The sequence below is a fragment of the Leptidea sinapis genome, chromosome 15 (assembly GCF_905404315.1).
Source record: "Leptidea sinapis chromosome 15, ilLepSina1.1, whole genome shotgun sequence".
In the NCBI taxonomy this organism is placed as follows: domain Eukaryota; kingdom Metazoa; phylum Arthropoda; class Insecta; order Lepidoptera; family Pieridae; genus Leptidea; species Leptidea sinapis.
The window spans coordinates 208,044-231,590 of NC_066279.1; the positions used below are offsets into that span (position 1 = coordinate 208,044).

The 23,547-nt window shown below is 34.9% G+C and overlaps 1 protein-coding gene across 1 annotated transcript; it reads right to left on the minus strand.

The window, feature by feature from the left end:
* Positions 1-1,834: 1,834 nt before the first annotated feature.
* LOC126968164 (trichohyalin-like) lies at positions 1,835-23,547 on the minus strand. Its single transcript, XM_050813021.1, has 8 exons — positions 23,375-23,547; positions 20,285-20,435; positions 14,768-14,951; positions 8,286-8,464; positions 5,915-6,091; positions 4,945-5,157; positions 3,238-3,341; positions 1,835-1,972 (listed from the first exon to the last, which is right to left on the minus strand). Exons 1-8 carry the CDS (start codon positions 23,545-23,547, stop codon positions 1,879-1,881), a joined length of 1,275 nt encoding a protein of 424 aa, XP_050668978.1. The 3' UTR covers positions 1,835-1,878.

Genomic DNA, 23,547 nt, shown 5'->3' on the forward strand with positions numbered 1-23,547 from the left:
TCATCGCATCGCATTGAGTTAAGAAATGTTAGGTAGGTACTTAATCCTGTTGTAACAGTTCTAAACTAGCTAGCTCGAAACAAATTCGACGACCCATATAGCCGAATGGTCAGTGATCCTGACTACTAAGCTAGAGCTCCCGGGTTCGAATCCCGCTAGGTGCAATCATTTATATGATGAATATGTATGTTTGTTTCAGAGTCATGAATGTTTCTATGTATTTATGTATGTTTGAGTAAGTATATAGTATTAAATATTACCTATATTAATACTATATACTTACTATTAACTAATACTACTATATCCTTATCTTGTACCCATAGTACAGGCTGTGCATAGTTTCAAACTAAAACTATTACTTTGGGGCAAGATAATTTGTGTACAAAGTGTGTCAATAATATTATATTATTTTATTCATTCTTGTTTTTGTGCAACGGTAACTTTTTTACTCCTAATTCTTAATGTAAAATGCTCCAATCGGTCCAAGTCTTTTGTTTCTTCGGCTATAGAACGTACGGTGAGACTACTATCTGCTAACACTAACTTTTTTACCATAGATCACTTATATACATCTAGATAGACCATGACAGCTGTGAAAACGTCGAAAAAAATTGAGTTTAGAACTAACCTCTATTTTGAGCAGTTCACGCACACTAATACAAAGTGTCATACAAATCGCGAGTGTAAGTCGTAGCTTGTCACGCACACTAAACTAATATTCCTGGCCTGATTTGATCGGTTGTCTAACAGAAAGGGACTCTATCTAGACTTATAAATTATTATCTATGCTTTTTACATTGTTCAGCATTTGTTCGGTCACTACCATTATCGGGCAACCCGAGCAAGGTTCATCTTTGGTGAATGTTCTAGAATATGATGGATTATTGGCACCTAAAGCACTAAAGTATCCTGCGAGCATTGATTTACTTGTACCATTGTGAAAGTTTTCAATCGCAGGTACTAACGGCAGAAAATAAAAGACTTCCATTTATAAAAAAACAGATATATTTTAATTATTTTTATAATCTAATCAATATTTCAGCTCCACCAGTCAGTATTTACTTTAATTGCTCCTCCACGATTTTCAAAGTAAACTGTTGGTGGTTTGTATGTACTCTACGCGGAAAGGTTGAATTTACTATAACATAATTCACAAATAAAATTTGAAAAACAAAATTTTATGAACGATGCGGGATACGAACCCACGACCTCCGGCGTTCCGTGCCGGTGCTCTAACCAACTGAGCTAACCGTTCGACTACCGCCTCGCTATAAAATTCTGTTTGCTTTGTTCAACTCTCAGGTTGTGGCTTCATCTACAGGATCTACTTTACAGCTGTTGATAACCTGCTCAACCCCAATATTGGCATATTAGAAAATTGACTTGAGATGTCGCTCTTGTAAATCTAAACAATATGTTATGTTTCTAAAGTGATAACCCTCACTTCTAGGATTAATACACAAATAAAATTTGAAAAACAAAATTTATTTTATCAATTTTTATGAACGATGCGGATCATATCAACTGTAAAGTAGATCCTGTAGATGAAGCCACAACCTGAGAATTGAACTAAGATAATTATCAAAATATTGATTACATCACAAGCATTTTTAAGTAATAGTAAAGAGATTTATCACAATAACCACAAATTCTCGTATTAAACATTTCAAACAATGCTACAAAGCGTATTAGTTCAACTTTTACGTAGCAGAACTTTTTACAGCAATTCCATCGCCGCATCGGCAGTTACGATAATTCGCTAATATTCACTTCGACAAACAATGACTAGCAGGGCTCGGTCACTGCTATATGTAGACTTCAATTCTCGATTGTTCCATTTACTAGGTCACGGAAGAGTCGTAGACAATATATAACTTTTTATACATCAATGATAGGCAATGATAATATAGCTTTGTTATTTCTGTTTTTACATTCTAGAATATGTTTTTTGAATGGATGAACAGGATTTGTGCTGAAACAAAGACAGTTTTTATAGTTTATTTAAAACGTGAAATATATTATTAGTTCATTGGTGTACCTATAATTTATCCTGTGTCCCGTCTTTATTGATTTTCCGCTAACAACACATGAAGAAGGCTAACAGGCACATCATGCGACGCTGGATAATTGCCTGGATAACATGTCATCTGTCATCTGGTTATCAGTGGGTTTTACCAATGGGAGGCTGCTTTGCACAGGATGCCGGCTAGATTATGGGTACCACAACGGCGCCTATTTCTGCCGTGAAGCAGTAATGTGTAAGCATTACTGTGTTTCGGTCTGAAGGGCGCCGAAGCTAGTGCAATTACTGGGCAAATGTGACTCAACATCTTATGTCTCAAGGATTCCTGAGCGGCACTACATTATAATGGGCAGGGCGTATCAATTACCATCAGCCGAAAGTCCTGCTCGTCTCGTCCCTTATTTTCATTAAAAAAAAATATATCAGATTGGGATAGGATGCGTTTCTCTTTTGCATCGTACTCACAGAGCAGTGTTTGTCTTCCATTGTATGTTATTGCAGTGAGGTTGGGGCACTCCATCACAATTTATCCCTTACCACAGAAAGCGGGGCTCTGCTGGGATGGACCTTTAGTTCCCTAGCTAATTATAATACCATAAACGGCACAGTCTAGAAAATGTCTTAAATATACAGGAACATCCTGCAACCTCTGCTTTCAAATTTGCTGAAAATCAGGGAAAAAGGGTAATCTCCAGCTTCTTCCCAAAATAAACTATCGTCCAGGCAATAAGCCAATGCATTCTTTCAATATCCCCACAATGCGGTTTTCAAGCAACTTTCTTTCACGTACAACCAAATCATACAATGAAATTCCTTGCGTGGTGTTTCCAGGTTGATACCACAAGGGTAATTTTATCAATAGCGTCTATACTTTACTCACATTAAATGCAGACAGTACTCCTGTAATTCCTTTGGTGTTGCAAGAGAGCATGGTCCAGGTACAGTCAGCGTCAAAAATATAGCGTCACCCATTGTATGCAAAAACATGGCAACACCCATCGTTACCACATACATCGATTCACCGAAAGTGACCAAATAGATAGCATCATCCAAAGTAGTCAAATATATCGGGACACCATAAACGCCATAAACATAGAACCACATAAAGTGTTAAAAATATGGATACATTTGTGGAAAATGATCTTTTATTTTATATCTTTAATTTTATATGAACTTATATTATTGTATGTATATACAGGTGGAATGTACGTTACCTCGTTCGTGCTGGATTATTTAAAATATTCATCGCGTCTGCAAAACTTTTTGCTTTTTTTGTGAATGCTCCTTGTTTTTCTTCGATTAAATTCCTTTCAGCGTCCTAAAAAAGGATTACATTTTAATTATTTATTATTAGAACCTTATTCAAACTCGTCCGTATTTTCTAAATATATCTTTTATAGATTAAGAAAATAATAAGGAATTAAGGATAATTATTTTCTAGCAAAAAATCCTTAAAGACCCTAAGTCTTTAAGGATTTTTAAGTGAGTAATTTTCACCCCTAAGGATTTAAAATAAGGGATGAACAAGTAAGAAGGCATGAAAACACATATACCTGCCTTTCGTTACAAATAATGTACTTGAGTAAGTATGTACCACACAATTCAAAAGATGTGATTTATAGTAAATAATCCTACTGCCTTAATTTATCACACATACATACATTATTGTCTTATATATATGGTATTCTAAAATAAGTTAAAATGTGTTCCTTAATATATAATATATTGCTCTTAAGTGCCCTTGATTAGTTTTTAATACATATATTTGATTTTATTTGATTTGAATAACATTGCTATATTTTGCTACATTTTATATTGATATTATTTACATTTTCTAATGATGACGTATAAATTATTGTTTTGTTATTGTTTTACATGAAAAATTGTATTTTGTAATGCCTACTTACAATGAATTGTTTTGATTTGATTTGATTCAACTTAAGCTTTTTGCTTCCCAACAGTAAATGGGTATATGAGTACCTTCAAAAAAGCGCGTACACCTTCCAAATCTCAACTCTCCTGTGATTCCTTTGGTACTGCAAGAGAATGTGGGCGGTGGTGATGACTTAACACCACGTGACTTCCTTTTCCATAAAAAAAGATTATCAATTTCTATTGAGTGCCTGCTACCGCAAATTCACTTCTCCCCCTCATATTTAATAACAAACAGAGTAGGGAATTTTCAAATTCAAATATTTTTATTCAAAATAGTATTAAAAATCACTTATTGAACGTCAAAAACTACCACCCATTCAAAAGAGACTGCCTCAGACCTGAGAAGAATGGGAGCAAGAAACTCAGCCGGCTTTTTTAAAATATAAAAATATGGATTACAATGTGATATCGTACAATAAACATTTATAATTAAAGAGCCTGAGGGTGTTCGCTTTATTCCCAGTCCGTGGTGTCATTAAGAAAATTGTTTAATAGGTTTTATAGGTTAATAAGGATAGATACTTTTGTATAAACAAATATATCTCCAAGAGATGCAGATCCAGATACAGTCCACATTATAGATTATTCTATATATCTATATATATAAAAATGAATTGCTCTTCGTTAGTCTCGCTAAAACTCGAGAACGGCTGGACCGATTTGGCAAATTTAGGTCTTGAATTATTTGTGGAAGTCCAGGAAAGGTTTAAAAGGTAAATAAATAGGAAAATGCTGCTAAATTAAATAAAAACAACAAATTAGTTTTTCCTTTGACGGGTCCATACATAATTTCTATGAGAGAATTTATTGACGCACGGTTTGACAGTTCTGCTGTGAAACAATTTCATTACGACAGCAGAGTGCATATTTTACGAAGTAATTTTTGATGTTATGATATATTATTGAGAAATTCATATAAAAACATTATTTTATTTATCTGTCGGGTCAGCTAGTTACGTATAAATAAAAACAAAACATATAATCACCATAACAATTTGATTTTCTCTTATTTGATTCGTCAATATGTTCCTATATTCTATCTGCTGTTTTAGTTCGTCATTAGCACTGTTTAGTTTGTGCTGTAGTTCTTTGTATGCTGTCTCTTTCACGCGTTGCATCTCTTCTTTTTTCTCTTGTTTATATTTGGCGTACTCATTATTTCTTTCTTTTAAATAACGCCTGTAGTCTTCTGCATATGTCTATAAAAGAATTGTAGAAGAATAAAAACAAATAAAATGAAGAGACCAGGCCTCCTGTTTGCGTATAGACGACCTGACAACCCGATAATACTTGACAATAATATATTATATAAATAGTAAGGAGCTAATTGTGGCTGACTGTTTACGACTTATCAATCAACATTGGTTACATTTACAATAGATTCGATCATCAAATCATAACAAAATCACTTTATTCATGTCAAGGAAATGACGCTTATGAATGTCAAAAGTTTTCTTTTCTTTTTATATCTACCGCCACTTCGGAAAGGGTTGAGCTTTAATGAGAAGAAACGGCAAGAAACTTATTGGCACTCTTTTAAATCAACATTTACAGCTTCACCTTGTTGTGATTTTTCTCCTGAGGATGCCTCGTGTAGAGGGGAAACACGTGTCGAATTGATTAAAGACAATAGACATAGCGGAATTTACACTCCATAAAAATCACAACATATTATGGATGAAATTAAATGTAAATTAATACTTAAAAACAAGAGTTATTGAGGACAATATCAATCGACACACACCGTAAATAAATAAAGGTATTTTGCGAGCATTTTATTAGCGATTATATAACAAATATAAATGTATTACACTTTAATTTTAAAAACATGAAGCAGAGTTTCCCCGAGAAAGCCTCCGTAAAAATTTAATTTTAATTATAAAGGTGCTTAATATTGTTAGTCCAATTTAGTCAGAACATTTAAATTGATACAAGAGCCAATGGAATAATATCTACTTCTCTTTTATGTTGCTTCTCTCTTTCCATTTTATTGAGTTTGCTATCGCTATCCTTTTCCATTTTCTCTTTCCATTCCCGAATAGCGTTCTCTGCTTCGTTTTCAAGATTTTCGGCCATTCTTCTTTCTTGGTTATGATTTATGACAAAAATTTCATTTTGTCTTTGCAATCCTTTCTGTTAAATTAATAGATGAAATTTTAGATGAGTCAAAAAAGATTCTAGTGATCAAGGGTTTGAGTAGCAGTATAGAGGGTTCACCAGTGGGAGGCTCCTTTGCACAGGAAGCCGGCTAGATTATGGGTACCACAACGGCGCCTATTTCTGCCGTGAAGCAGTAATATGTAAGCATTATAGTGTTTCCGTTGTAGTAAAATTACTGGGTAAATGAGACTTAACATCTTATGTCTTAAGGTGACTTGCGCAATTGTAGTACCGCTCAGAAGTTTTGGGTTTTTCAAGAATCCTGAGCGGTACTGCATTGTAATCGGCAGGGCGTATCCATTACCATCAGCTGAAAACCTTGCTCGTCTCGTCCCTTATTTTCATAAAAAAAATTAGGAATACCTGTCCGAATTCCAGCATAGCACGAAACGGCACAAGTTAAAATGTCACTCTCAACTCCTGGATGTGTGGCTTTCCTCTACAGTGCGGTTTTTATGATTATATCATTATCTGTGGACTTGACGTCGATGACGTCACATCGTCACTTTGTTACGGTGTACAAAACAAACATCACTAGGATATAATCTATATACAAACATATAAATAAAATTGGACTGTCTGTTTGTAATACTGAAATAACCTTTACTACATGTATATGAATATATATACGGTACATACGCCAAAATAATATTTTTTACAACTTTTGTCAGTCTGTCTGTCTGTTTGTTTCGGCTAATTTCTGAAATCGCTGGACCGATTTTGACGGGACTTTTATTGGCAGGTAGCTGATGTAATAAGGAGTAACTAAGACTACGTTTATTTTAGAAAAATTCTTTTATTTTAGAAAAATAAAGTAATGTTGCAATGTCCAAGAAACGGTTTAACTATAAAAATAATTTATAATGGCAAAATAACGTTTGCCGGGTCAGCTAGTTATCAATAAAATATTATTTTATTTTTTCACTATTATGGATTGAAATAAGGGTGTTATGTTGTGATCATGATTATTATAAAGATGAAAAATCAACGAAAGAATCTGGGTTAAGTAAAAAGAGAATTTATTTTTCTGGCAGTAGTATTATAGCGACACAGAATAACAGAAACTACAGAACTATTAACAACAAAAGACAAACGGTAACAATGAAAACTTCAAAAACAAATCAGTGATAGCACGAATATATCACGAGATGTTCTTAACGGTAATGAAACTGCAAACCGTGCTGACGCAACAGGACGGGCACGAGAAGATGAAAGAGGAACGGGAGGGGGTTTCACCTCCTCCCGTTCCCCTTCCGAACGAGGTCCAGAAATAATGTTGCCGTGTTATAAAACTGTGGAGTAACTTGCGTGGAGTTTCCAGGATGATATGACATGGGTACTTTACAAAACCCACATACACTAACTCATCTAAAAGAACATTAGCTCGTCTAACTCTACTGCTGTTGTACGAGAGTAAAGGCACAGCGAAGGTGAATTCACCAAATAATTAGTGATTACTTGATCAAGTAGACGCTAATTTGTTCTAGTACTAAGCTAAGCTAAGAAAATTTTTCTTTTCTCATACTTGTAAGAACGTTTTTTTCAGTAGAGGGGTTTTCGTATCGAAACTAATTATATCTCACCCATCAATAAAAATCATTAGGATAGTTTACGTACTAACTAGATAAAAATTAAATCTCTTGGTATGAGAAGTTAGGCTAAAAGTATAAACTGTAAAGCAAAGAGGATATAAGTACTACGTAATAAGTGCAGTGATTAGACGTAATTTTGAAATAGAAGTAATTGGAGTACGGCGATTGGCGACGAAGTATAATCCGGCTATGTTTGAAAACGAACAGTTGCTTAAAACGCAGTGGATTTCATTTATCTCCGTTTTTTACAAGATTATATCCCTCATCTGTCAATCTGTCAATGACTGCAGGTTTCATACAATCGCTTTTTTCTTAGAGAATATTCGTAAACACCGATCAAATGACACACTAAGCTTGGTGGTCTACTGAAACGTGACATTGGCGAGTTGTGGTGCCCCTTCCACAGAAGCTACTAGAGAGAATAAAATAGAATAGAATAGAATTCTTAGGGAGTTTCGCTAAGCTGCTGTAAACAGTACCTACTGATAGTTGCAAAACGTGGAAGTACAAAACGTCTTTGTGCATCCGGTCAGTTTCAGGTAGTAAGATTTGTGGTTGTTATTTTTAATATTTACCATTAGATCCAATTTTCTGTGTCTTTCTTCTTTCAGTTCAAATAACGCTTTCTGTATCATCCTGTTATCGATCTCTAACTCTTCCTGCTTCTCTCTTCTTCTTCTATTCATCTTTAGTTCATAGCCTTTTATGTAGTTCGCTTTATTTAACTGTTGTTGTTCCTTTTTCGCTTTTATGGCTGTAATATAACATAATGTAAAATTATTTTAATTTTTTGCCTAATATTAAGAAATAAAATTGTCATAAGTTTAATTATTATAAGTGTATACTCAAACTCTTAAAGCTATTATGTATCTTATGAGTCCTCCTAGAATTAGTTGCAAGCAATCCCTTATTTATAGTGTTATAATAATGAAAATCACCATTAAGAGCAAAAAGGTGACAATTTTTGTGCACGAATATTAAATTTTCATAAATGTACTGACAATGAACAGTCATAATATTTAATATCTAAATCTATCTATATATATAAAAATGAATTGCTGTTCGTTAGTCTCGCTAAAACTCGAGAACGGCTGGACCGATTTGGCTAATTTTGGTCTTGAATTATTTATGGAAGTCTAGAGAAGGTTTAAAAGGTGAATAAATATCAAAATGCTCAGAATGAAATAAAAACAACAATTTTATTTTTCCTTTGATGTGTCCCCTTGATGTGTCGTTCAGAAATCAAATTGATAGAATTGTTTAAAATGAATAACTAATTAGAATTTTTATATATTTCTAACTTTCTCAGGAGGTAAAAAACAAACTTAATTTTAGCTAAATATAGTTGGTAGATTAACTACTGCAGTTGTTCATCTATCAGATTATTTTTATCAAGATTGATAATTTTTTTTTGACAACCAATATATCGATCCATCCTCTATGTTGTTCGATACCTAAGACAAAGAGTGCATCCTTCTATCGTTGTGAGTGACAATTACCGCTACGTGAACTTTCTTAACTTCGTTATCCTTTGTGATAGTGACATTTGAAGTTATGTGCTCTTTTTTTGTTGATCTTTTGTGATAGTCACACTTTTCTGCTAAGTGCGTGAGAACTTTTCTCACTTTGATTAATTACAATTAACGATGCCGAGGAGACACGGTCAATCAAATGTGCGAAGAGATACCTCACGTGCTAGCCGCAATGATGACCAGAGAGATACAGATCAAGAAAATACTCGTGTGTCTATATCAGAATTGCGTTCTTTAGTGAGTCACAATGAAGCACATTGGTTAAGAATGCACACCAAACACAACAACAGTGAGCACGACATAATGAAATTGAGCGATTCCACAAACGCATTGCTCCTGTGATTCTGGAGCGAGCTGCATTCCACTATGATTCGGCAATAGATTATTGTGCCGACAAATCAGTAACTTGGGGAAATGACAATAATTTGTAAATATTATAAGACATTAAATTCAGTGATGAATCTCCTGGATTGTGTTGTGCTGGAGGCAAAGTAAAATTGCCACGATTGGTTCCACCACCAGATCCTTTACGCTTTTTAGTTTCTGAGATTGGAAATAATGCTAAGCACGTCTTGTCCAACATTCAGAAATATAAAAGCTGTTTCCAGGTGACATCGTTTGGCGCTACACATATTATATAGAACAATTTCATGCCCACTTTCAAGGTATTATACCATAATATTTTTTCTACTAATAATCCCTTTTATCGTATTGTAAGTTTCAGAAGGGCCGATTTGCCAGCAGTACATTACTATGCTTACTTACGTGCCATGCGCACGTGCAGATTTTCCCTCAAATTGCAAATAATATCGTATTTTTTTGGTCGGCCAGCCTTACATCTCTGCTTTTCTCCCATTGTGCCTATAGTAGACACTAATGATTTAATTAAATTAGTTTCTTTATTTTATTACTTATATTTTTGTGGTTTTATGGACTGTTTCTTGCGCTTTATTCTGTCATTTAATTTTCTAACTATTCTGTACCTATGCAATATTTGTTATAATGATGGTCAAAATCTACTATCAAAACGTACGTGGTTTACGTACTAAAACATCGGCTTTCTATCGAAACATTTGCTTAAATACTTATGATATTGTGTGTTTGACAGAAACTTGGTTAATTGATGGAGTGCATGACAGTGAACTCTTTGATGATCGCTACGTTGTTTATAGACGTGACCGTAACTATGGTAAGACCAAGCAAACTTTGGGGGGTGGGGTATTAATCGCGGTAATAAGAGAGCTGGCTTCCGAATGTCGCAGTGACTGGTGCTCGAATGTTGAGGATATATGGGTGACGCTGACATTGCAATGCCGTAAGCCTGTAATTAAGTATAAATTGCATTTATGTACTGCTTATTTTTGTAACCAAATTTCAGGTAACTCATTACCTGTACAATTAATATCCTTTTCGGAACACCTTACCGATCTTGTTTTAAATAACCCATACAATAAGTTTATATTACTAGGAGATTTCAATATGCCGAACCTAAGGTGGAATCAATGTAATGAAAATTCGTCCTATACTGTTTTTAATGTACAAGGCCCACACCAAGTAGAATTTTTTGATAATATTAATTTAAGTAACTTATCGCAATATAACCACATACCTAACGTAAATGACAGAATATTAGATTTAATTTTTTGTAATAGTGAAGTATTTGTCTCGTCCTGTCCTAACCCCCTAGTACCTGAAGACCAGCATCACCCAGCTCTCTGCATTTTAGCCGAGTTTGTGCAGCTTCATACTTTAAGACCTCGACCCTATACAAAGTTTTTATATAATTCGGGTGATTATGACTCAATTATATCAAAGCTGAGTGTAATTGATTGGCATCTCGAACTATCCCATTCCTATAGATCCCTTGAACAAGCGGTGACCTTTTTCTATGGCATCTTAAACGACTTAAAAAATCAGTATATACCCTCAAAAATAATTACCCCGTCACGTAAATATCCTCCTTGGTATAAAAAGCCACTCATTAAAATTCTAAAAGAGAAATACAAATTCCATTTTAAATACAAGATGTACGGTAACAGATCAGACTTCAATTCCTTTATAACTCTCAGGGAACGTGGTAAAGCCTTAGAAAAGAACATGTTCTCAGATTATATTTCCAGTATAGAAAAAAATATCTGCACAAACCCAAGAGCTTTTTGGTCATACATAAAATCTAAAAACCACAATAGCTCATTGCCTGCGGTTTTACGCTTTGGGGAGCGCTCCTCAGACCATGGGGAAGACATTTGCAATATGTTTAATGCTTACTTCTATTCCAATTTCCTAGATAATAATTATAATGACTACTCTTCACATGAAATTGCAAATAACAATTTTACAGCAGATATTCATGATGTTGAAATTTTGCCCCAGGAATTGTATAAATTATTAAAATCACTCAATCTAGCCAAATCTGCTGGCCCAGATAACATCCCTGCAGTGTTTGTTGTAAATTGTGCCAGGAGTCTTGTCATTCCCCTCACCTTGTTGTTCAAACGCTCTCTATCAGAGGGAGTGGTACCTAAAATTTGGAAAACGGCTTTCATTACTCCGATACACAAAAAAGGCCCTAAAGATATAGTTACAAATTATAGACCTATATCTAAATTATGCTTATTTGCCAAAATTTTAGAGAGAGTTGTTTATAAGCAATTATATGATTGCTTAAAACACACTTTTAGCTCAGAGCAACATGGTTTCTTGAAAGGACGATCCACTGTTTCAAACCTTATTATTTGTAGCGACTATCTGGCTGTCCATATGTCAGAACCTTCACAAGTTGATGTCATATATACGGATTACAGTAAATGTTTCGATAGAATTGACCACTTACTATTACTGCGTAAGTTGCAGTCTGTTGGTATACGTGGTAATCTGTTCAGATGGTTTACATCATATGTACAAAACAGATGCCAAACCGTCGTACTACAAGGCTACGCATCGTCAACAATCCTGATCCCATCAGGAGTTCCTCAAGGATCACTTCTAGGTCCCCTTCTTTTTAATATATTTATAAACGATATTTCTTCATGCTTTCTTAATTCAAAAATATTATTATATGCTGACGATATGAAGATACTATCTCCTATCAGATCACTTGAATGTGCACAACACCTTCAGGATGATCTCGATAGATTTGAAAATTATTGCTTAGAAAATAAATTAGATTTAAATGTTAATAAATGTTATATAACTTCATATACTAGAAAATCTACTCCCATCACATTCAATTATAGATTAAAATATTCGTTTCTAAAAAGAGTCCACTCGATTCGCGACCTAGGAATTGTATTTGATAATAAATTAATTTTTGACGATCACATTAACTCGATCATATGTAAGGCATCGAAATCCTTAGGTTTTATCTTACGTATGTCTTCAGAATTTAAATCCATTAAAGCCATAAAAATATTATACTGTGCATATGTTAGAAGTCACTTAGAATACGCCTCACAAGTGTGGAACCCCGTCTACAATATATACAATAGACGTATTGAAGCGTTACAAAAACGGTTTCTGCGTCATCTTCAATTTAAAATAAAAGCATATCTTCCGAACTACAATCAGCGCTGTCAAAAATTCCATATTCTGCCATTGGAAGAGAGGAGACGTATAGCCGATCTCATTTACTTAATTAATATAGCGAGGGGTTCGGTCGACTGTCCTGAACTGCTCGCGCGCATTGGTCTTCAGGTTCCGTTTGCTTCACTCCGGAGACCATGCTGCCTGCATGTTCCCGGAGCTAGAACTAATTATAGACAAAATAGTTATCTACTGCGGGCTGGTCGGTCTTTCAACGACTTGTCTAAGATATTAGACCTGGATTTGTTCACCACTCCAATTAAGCAGGTAAAACAGCTCCTTACCGAGAACTTTTTCAATCAGGTGTAATTGTAAATTTGAGTTATTTTGTTAATTTATTTTTGTCTCTTTATCATTTTATATAATTTTCGTATTTGTTGTCCACTTAACTCTTACATCATATATCGATTTCTATCCGTGAAAACTTTTAATTGTCCTTCTGTAATTATGTATGTAACTTATATTTTTTAACCTAGCTGTAAGTTTTCCAAAAAATGTAAAATAAATAAATAAATAAATAAAAATATCTCTAATATATACAATTTTCGTGTCGCGGTATTTGCTACCAAACTCCTCTAAAACGGCTGAACCATTTTGTGTGCATATTGGGTAGGTCTGAGAATCGGCCAACATCATTCGGCCAATTTCATACCCCTTAATATAAAGTTTTATAGTTTTTTGAAAAAAAAAATATTTTTATTTTATTATGATTCAACATTAAAAAATATATACCACTTAAAATTTACACTCACCTGCGATCAACACCTATTTTCGTATCGCGATTTTTATATTATTCTGTTCCATCCACAGAAGTAGGGTCGCAAGATGGCAATCGAATATAATAATTATTGTAGTACGATACATTTTATTTACGATTTAATAATAAGTATTTGTTAGGTCTGAGAATCGGTCGTCATCTATTTTTTATACCCCAAAATTTTTAATTATTGATTTTTTCTTATTACTTTATTTGACAATACAACGTTTGCTGGATTAGCTAGTATCTTATATACTTATATAAAAATAATCACAGACGAAAATTTTTTTTTAATTCATCAAGATAACTTTTATGCGCCGTTTCGATTTCGCAGGGAAACTCCGAGCATAGCCCTCTCCATTGCCCTATGAGCGACCATGAGCTAGGAGGTAGGAGAACCAAAGTTACCAGTTAGTTAGCAGTGGGCAGGGCACATAGTTCTACGGACAGATGAATGTTGGGGCAGTAAAGTCCTCGAATGGCGACCACGTACCGGAAGACGCAGTGTTGATAGGTCCCCCACAAGATGGACCGACGATCTGGTCAAGATCGCCGTAATACGTTGGATGAGAGCAGCGCAGGACCGATCGTCGTGGAAATCTTTGGGGGAGGCCTTTGTCCAGCAGTGGACGTCTTCCGGCTGATGATAATGCGCCGTTGATAATAACCCTGACACTCCGATTAGTCAAAAAGCTAGTGACCTATCTGCACAACCTCTGGGTAAGCCCATAGAATGGTAGTTTTCTGCCAAAAGTCTGCCAAGAAATTAAGAATTAAGTAACAAATTATAAAATTAATTACTAGTTGATGTATTTAAACAACATTTGAAAAATGAATGAAAAACTGACATGCCACAAGTTGGAAATTATTATCTGGATCTGTGGTGTTCTTCCACAGTGTGGAATGGGCTTGATCACTTAACACCAGGTGAACACTCACGCTTGTATCTTCGCCTTTCACAAAAAAAAATGTAATCTCTAAAAAATGAAAAATTATTTGAAATCGACAGGCAAAATGAGAAATTAACTAAAAGTATTTAAAAGCTTCGTAAAATCAAAATATTATACTCCTTTAATAAATACATTTAGTAAAACTGATTTGTTTTCAATATTTTTAACATCTAAAGGTAGTCTCAGCTAATCTTGATATTAATTTAGGGATTAAATACTATAAATCAATTTTGTACCATTAAAATAATCTTCTTCCATTTTAGCCTTTGCTTTTTCCAATTGTCTGTTTTCCTTTTCTCTCTCGTCCTGCAAGGCTTCTCGTCTCTTTCTATTTGCGCTTGCAATTTGTTCATCGTATGCCATCCGACGTTCAAACATCTCACGTTTCAGCTTCTCGGCCTGAAGTCGCTCTTTCTCTTCCTGTTCAAAGAAAATATTGAAGAAAATTTATTTAATAAGGCTTTTATGGAAATCTATAGTAATTAAATAAATGTTATGAGTTCTTTTAAGTGTTAATTTAACTAACATGAATGAAGCGGTCAAGAACGATGTTGATAATAAAACACCTAAACCAATAATATTAAAAATGCATTCCAGATTTCAAAAAGATGATTTAATACTATCACTGCGCAAATTAAAAAACTGCACCGCACGTGATATTGGTATCCAGGGCGCACAGGGCGATAAGAAAATATTTTTTAACGACCACCTGTCTGCAAGGAATAAATTCCTACTGAGAGAAACCAAGCGTTTAGCTAAGGAGAAAGGCTACGCCTTTTGCTGGGTAAGAAATTGTACGATCATGGTGCGCCGGAATGACGAGTCACCTGTAATACATATCACGTCGAATGAGTCGTTAAAAAAATCGTATAAGTACAATGGCCGCCGCTTGTGTTGATCTAATTTGTTGGTTTTTGTTATTTTATTTCAATTATTATTACTTAAGGATTCCTTTTTCAAGTTACAAATCTGTACAAATTAATAATTATAATGAAATTAGTTTAAATAATACTTGTCAATGTGTGTTGTTGCAAGCAGTAGTAATGTATTACATCTATGTTTTATAAATATGCAGATGTCCATTGGAGCTACCAAAATATTCTTGCTGCGTATTATTTTATTTTATCAGTATGGTTACGATATAATATTCAAATATCATAATAAATTTATTAGTTACATCCAATGGTTACAATTGGTCTTAGTATATTTTATCAAAATGTTAGAGGAATGCGAAAAAAGAAAAAGTTTTTTACAAGAATGTGCTGAACTCTAATTATGACATTATATGTTTATATGTTTAAGTGAGAAATGGCTGTGCCCAGGAATATAAGACGCTGAATTATTTGATTCTCCGTACACAGTGTATCGAACTGACCGTGATAGATTACATCAGAGTAGGTGGTCAAAGAGGAGGAGGAACCTTATTTGCAGTTCGTAGTGGGGTAAGCGTAAGTATGCAAGGCTTGCAGTCATTACCGTACGTGTATGACGCTGATGTGACCTTTGTTAATATTTTCTTAAATAAAGTATCTACTATGATCACGTTACGAATATTTTGCTGCTATTTTCCACAAAATGATACCCAAATACTAGCTGAACAGTCTTTTTATGAATATATCTCTGACCTCAAGATTAAATATCCTAATGATATTTTTTTATTAGTGGGAGACTTTAATATTAGACTAGCTAAATGGATCCCAGATCCCAATTAATCAGGTATCAAATTATGTCTAGAAAATCCCTATGAAAACACGTTAACATCTCAGATATTTGAGTTTTTATGTTTTAATAGCTGGTCTCAATATAATTATATTAACAATAAGAATAATCGACAATTGGACCTGGTTATATCTGACTCTGAATGTTCGGTGCAACGTGTTGACCCATTGTCACTGCCTGAGGACGGTCATCATCCCTCTTTCTGTATAGATTTAAATATTAGTTATACGTTGACTTTGCGCCCAGCGACTCGAGTGATACGACGTTTTCATGTAGCTGACTATGACAAAATAAACTCAGAACTGTCGGATATTGATTGGTCAACTCATCTCGATTCAAATAAAATTGATAATTTAGTAGAATCCTTTTATAAAATAGTTAATAGTCTAATAGACAAGTATGTGCCTTATAAAGTGATTAAAACTAATCACAATTACCCAATTTGGTATAATAAGCATCTGATAAAATTAATAATTAATAGGAAACTGAATTATCATAAAAAATGCAAACATACGGTAGGCTAAATGATTATAGCGAATTCTCGATTGCACGACGAAAAGTTAAAGAATACATGATTCAGTGCCATGATAAATATGTAAGTCATACCGAAGAAAATATCCGTTCAAACACTAAGTATTTCTGGTCTTTCATAAAATCTAAACGGGATAGCAGTGGTATACCTGATACTCTTTGCTTTGGTGACATTCATGCATCCGACGGTCAAGAAATAGCGGATCTATTTAACACATTTTTACAGTCTGTTTTTGAACCTTCCTCAACTGGCGACGTACACATAGATACTGGATGTAATGATTGTGTTATAAATTCTGTTTATATTAATAACTCCGTGGTTGAAAAATATCTAAAGAATTTTGACGTTAACAAAGGAACTGGTCCCGATAGTATTCATCCGATTTTTATCAAATGTTGTAGTAAACAACTAGCAACTCCTTTTGCTTATATTTTTAACGTTTCTTTAAGAAACAGGTGCTATGCCCAGAATTTGGAAAAAATCTATCATTGTGCCCATTTTTAAACGAGGGGATAAGCATAACATTGCTATTTACCGCGGTATCTCCAAGTTGTCTGTAGTGCCTAAGCTATTTGAAAAGATAGTATATGATTCATTATTACCAGCAATTAGACCGTTCATAATAATGAATCAGCACGGATTCATTAGTGGTAGGTCCACCGAATCAAATCTGTGTGAGTTTCTAGAATTGACATTAGACGGAATGGAGAAGGGATATCAGGTGGACGCCGTGTATACCGATTTCTCAAAAGCATTTGACAAAATTTCACATAATCTATTAATAAGTAAGCTTAATAACATCGGTACAGATGGTGACCTCCTGAGATGGCTATCCTCATATTTACGCGATAGGTCCCAAGCCGTAGCAGTAAAGGGCTATACGTCTAGTTTTGTACCAGTTACATCTGGTGTGCCTCAGGGCTCTCATCTTGGTCCGCTTCTTTTCAACGTTTTTATCAATGATGTGACACAATGTTTTCATCATTCTAAAATTTTACTGTACGCAGATGACAATAAAATATTTTCCTTTGTTAATTCTGTTGAACATTGCCGGCGTTTTCAAGAGGAGTTAAACACATTTTATGAATATTGCTCTGCAAACAATCTAAAGTTAAATATAGGTAAATGTCATGCCATTACATATTCTCGACAACCGATCCGTTATTATTATAGGTTAAATAACAAAACAATTGATAGAGTGACCAAGGTCAGAGACCTAGGAGTACTACTTGACAGTGAACTAAACTTAGCCACTCATATTGAAAATATTACAGCTAAGGCTTACAAAATGCTGGGTTTTGTTTTCCGACAATCTAGTGACTTTAAACATATAAGTACGTACATTATGTTATACAACTCCTTAGTTAGAAGCCAATTGGAGTATGCTTCTTCGGCATGGAACCCCTTATTTTCTACCTATATTTATCAGATTGAAAAAATCCAACAAAATTTTTTAAGGAGACTGAGGTACAAATTTGGTGACTCAGTGCCGGAGTTACATACTTTAGAATTAAGGCGTGAATATAGAGATCAGACGTTCTTGTACAAAATAATTAACAACTTTGTTGACTCTCCACTCCTACTTAGTCGTATTTGCTTCAAATGTCCAATAATAGGTCATCGATCCACCGATCAAATATTTTTAGTGCCATTCTTTAGGACTCATTATTGTAAGAATAGATTTCTTATCAGAGCTTGCAGAACACACAATGACTGTTATAACCACATAGACATATTTCGATGTAATAAGTACGATTTTGTATCTTTTGTTAAAAAAATTGGTATCTAAAGGTTATATTTGTATCAGTGAATTTATTGGCTCTTTAAACTTTTGTATATATTTTTTTTTGTAATTATTTTAAATAAGTCTTAAAACTTCACTATGTAATAAGCATCATTAGGAACTATTTTCGCTAGTGTAATATTTATAGATTATCATACCTTTATGTAATATAAATAGCTGTAAGTTTCTTTATACAAATAAATAAATAAATAAATAAAAATAAACATTTTTTTAATGAAAATAAGGGACGAGACGAGCAGGTGGTTCAGCTGATCGTAATTGATACGCCCTGCCCATTACAATGCAGTGCCGCCCAGGATTTTTGAAAAACCAAATAATACTGAGCGGCACTACAATTGCGCTCGTTACCTTGTTTAGTCTAATAATCAGTAATTTCAGTAGCTACGGTGCCCTTCAGACCGAATCACAATAATGCTAACACATTTACTGCTTCACGGCAGAAAAAGGTGCCGTTGTGGTACCCATAATCTAGCTGGCATCCTGTGCAAAGGAACCTCCTACAAACATTAATTGTTAGTCTACATGTAGAATGAACCTAAAGCCCAACCGCGTGGCTAAGAGTTAAGGGTTATACGCGTCCTCCACCGATGAATCGCTCCACGCTGAACCCTCGACTGAACGACCGGGTCAATGGGCAACGTTAAACTCTCCTTCAACCAATTCGACAGGTGTTACGAATACTCGCTGAGTGACGCTCACACAGCGGTCAGATACCCTCGCCGACCTACTTCCAACAGTCATAATCTACTATAACAGTCCGAATAATGACAAATACACATGATAGCCAAGCGATGAAACTATTGGAACTTCGACATACTTAGAGATGACAGACATACCGTAGAAAAAAAGTGTTTGAGTACAGTTATGTTACGACGATCATAAAAGGTCTTTTTAAAAATTATTATTTATTACACAAATCACTAATTACAATAATATTAGAATATGTGTTACTTAGTACAAGTCTGGTGCGAAAGTGCACAATAAAAATATTAAATTAGAGACAATCGAAGTTCAGCGTCAGCGTCCATTCACTTATTCAATCTGCAACTCAGCTCTTTCACACCGATGGGGCCCTGGTAACGGTACTTATGGGCAAGAAGTTATTCTTCGTTGGCGTAATAAAACAAATGTTCTTATAAATTTGATTCCTCGTGCTATTTTACGTTTGCAGAAAAACAATATTGTAATTAAGAAGATATTAAATACAATCAATGAAAATATTATTATGTCGCATAATTTAATAATAATAATAATAATATTGACACACTCTTACACAAATTATCTTGTCCCAAACTAGGCATAGCCTGTACTATGGGTACAAAGACAACGATATATTTAATACAATATACTTACTTAAACATACATAAATATATATAAACATTTAGTTAAATACTCGTATGTTGATGTTTAATTATAAATTGAAATTATATATTGAGATTAATTTAATTCTCGTCCATTGGCTGTGGTTCAGTAGACATAATATGAGTTACAAGAGGCTAATGGTACCTGAAGTATAATACAAATGATCTAATTGACGCCAGGGTGTCGATTTTACGTGACAGTGTGCGCGCGCATCGTAGAAATTCACTGTAATAAATTTTTCCCTAACGCGCCAAAATTTAAAAATCCTCTGACGAAATTTCTCAAAAATGCCACTTTTTTTAGGGTAGAAAGGGTTATAAAGTAACAAGTAAGTACCTTGGACCTCACATCGTTTAGAAGTATGTTATACCACATATGATCCACTTCTCGATTCTCTTCTTCTATACACTTCTTCTCATTTATTTGTCTCTTCTGCATTTCTTTTAGCTCTATGATATCTTTCTTTGTACATTGCATGCCTTTAGCACTAGAAATAACGTGAAATAGATTTTTTGAATTTATATTTATTTACAACCAAACTATTAAAACGAGCTATTAAAATTATTATTATACAGGTATAAATTTAGTATTATTAAAGTATATCGAAAAGTATTTAAAGATGTAGCAAGAGTAACGAAAATAATGAAATGGAAAAATGAAAAATAATGAAATTCCCAGTGCTCTGTGAACGGCTGGATCACTTGGCGTTGCATAGAGACGTCGCTTCATTGTGTGTCTTCTACCGCATTTATCACAGAGAGTGTTCCGAAGAGCTGTTCAACCTGATTTCTGCCGCCGAATTCCACCTTCGCACGACACGCCACAAATTAGGATATCATCCCCACCATCTGGATGTGTGGCGGTCCTCCACAGTGCGGCTTTCAAGGAGCTTTCTTCCACGTACTACAAAGCTGTGGAATGAACTTCCTTGTGCGGTGTTTCCGGGACGATAAGAGATGGGTACCTTCAAAAAAAGCGCGTACACCTTCCTTAAAGGCCGGCAACGCTCTTGTGATTCCTCTGGTGTTGCAAGAGAATGTGGGCGGCTGTGATCACTTAACACCGGGTGACCCGTACGCTCGTTTGTCCTCCTATTCCATAAAAAAAAATGGAACTGGGCAGGACATATAACAAGAAGAACCAGCAATATCTGGAGTAGTCTGGTCACATCATGGTGTCCGAGGGACGCAAAACGAAAAAGAGGCAGACCTACCACCATCGACGAATTAATTGCCTTTGAAGGAGTACTCTGGACCCGATCAACAGCTGACAAAATATTGGGGAAGAAAAAGGGGGAGGCCTTCGCCCAGCAGTGGGATGACGTATAAAGTAGAATTTATATTAAAATAACAGTTTTGTATACTTAAAAGTAGTTTTAAGGCTTACATAAACAAATAAAATACCGAAAAGTCTTAATGATATAGATTACATTTTATTATTTTAATATAAGGCTTGTTAAGTTTATCTATAATACAGGTGGGTTTAAAAAAAACGGATTATGATAGTTCGGTCTAGTCGGGATAGAGGGAAAACGGGCAAGTATCGCACCTGATTGGAAGAGAAAACCAGCCCTCCATGGACTATCATGTCAAGAGTCATCAAGGTTTAAGGGACTATGTTCTAAGCTTGAAGGCATCTATGTCGTGCCAGTTTGCGGGTGTACGCTGTTCTGGAATGCTAGACATCAACGTGATGCTGGTAGAATTTTGTATTTTTACGCGATGTCCGCTAGTGACATTTGCCAAATTGAATTTGAATTGTAGCTCAATTTACAACGTAGAGCTACAATCATTACATTAAAATATTAGAGCTACTGAACCGTTATCATAAAAAAAAACATCTTATTCGATAATATCATTTCGGAACATCCTGTAAGGAATGCAGTAGCCGCGCACTAGCATAGGCATCTACGTACTTCTCCAAGCCGCGCCGTAGCCGTTGAGAAATCGTTGGTGAGAAGCGACCACAACGCCCAAGTAAGGTGAATAAGATTTTCTTTTTAATTTTTTTTTGATTCGGTTAAGTAGCTCTATCCGTGTGTTCATTTAATATTGTGATTATTATGATGGGTACTCACTATATATATTTTATTAAATCGATGCCGATATTTCGATCCAAATGCATGAGTCGTGGTCGCGGCCGAACTGCGGAGTCGACGAGAAACTATTGACACATTGACACTTGACACTAATAGTACATCAATCTGTCCACGTGGCGCATAATTAGTTTTGGTCTTTGATTCCCTAATTCACGACACACTATTGACGACGTCCATACTTTAGGGTATTTTTGTTGCATTTGTACTGCAGAGTGAGACCACGGGATTCCATGTTAAAATATATGTCGTCAGTACCCGTTATAATAATTACAATGTTTAAAGTTTAAAAACATATGTTAATGCCAGGATACGTGCTGTGGCAGTTAGAGGAGTATTCTCGAAGGATACATACAACAAAGTATTTAGCGGTGCGTTTCTCAGTTATATGTATTAGTATCGAAAAATCAGGTGATAAGGCTCATTTTAATGAAGAGTAATTAAGTTTGACATTCAATATTTTTTTTAAATAAGAGAGGGCAAACGGGCATCGTGATGAAAAATGGTGACGTAACCACTGACGGACATCCGCAACATCAGGGGTCAAGAGAAACGTTGCCGGCCTTTAAGTTGGGAGTATGTACTATTCTTAAAAGACCTTAAGACGTGTCGGTTCGGGAAAACTGCAGCCGGTAATTGATTTCACAAAGTGAGGTGCGAGGCAAGAAAGCTTTCCTTGCAAAATGCGAAATTTGCGTTTTGACGTAATATCTGGTAATCGGTATCAAACCGAATTATTGTCCCTTAGTCTGATTTGTCTCAGCTGCTCTGTCAGTTTTTTATGAAAATATGGGTCGAGACGAGCAGGATGTTCAGCTGATGGTATATATATACGTGCTGTCCATTACAATGCAGTGCCGCTCAAGATTCTTGAAAAGCTCAAAAATTCTGAGTGGCACCTTGAAACATATTAAGATGTTAAGTCTCATTTGTCCAGTTATTACACTAGCTACGGTGCCCTTCAGACCGAAACACAGTAATGTTAACACATTACTGCTTCACGGCAGAAATAGGCGCCGTACGTAATTCAGCCAGCATCTTGTGTAAAGAAGCCTTGGTATGATGCAAAGAGAACCCAAATCTCTACGCAACGCCAAAGAATCAAGCCGATCGTAGATGACTTGATTGTCGATGATTCGACGAGACAATCTTTGTTGCATGCCAAATGTCAATTTGAAGAATCCGGTTCTCGTTGGCGCCCAACAAGAATTATCTAGTAGTGAAGACATTTACAAATAAAACCGAGACGTGCAGTCACGGAACTGTTACAAATTAAAACTACTGTACCAATAAAAACTGTTACAAAAAAATATCACTGTAAAAGCACTTACATTTTTTCCCTCTCTAATGCCTTCTGACATTCAATGATTTTTTCATGTACAATCTCCTCAAAATATTTATCTATTTTCCTATTCTTTTCTACACAAAACTTACACTCTTCTAATGCTCTCTTTCTTTCTAATTCTTGTGTCAGTTCTCTTTCTTCTTTATCAAGCAAGAGCAT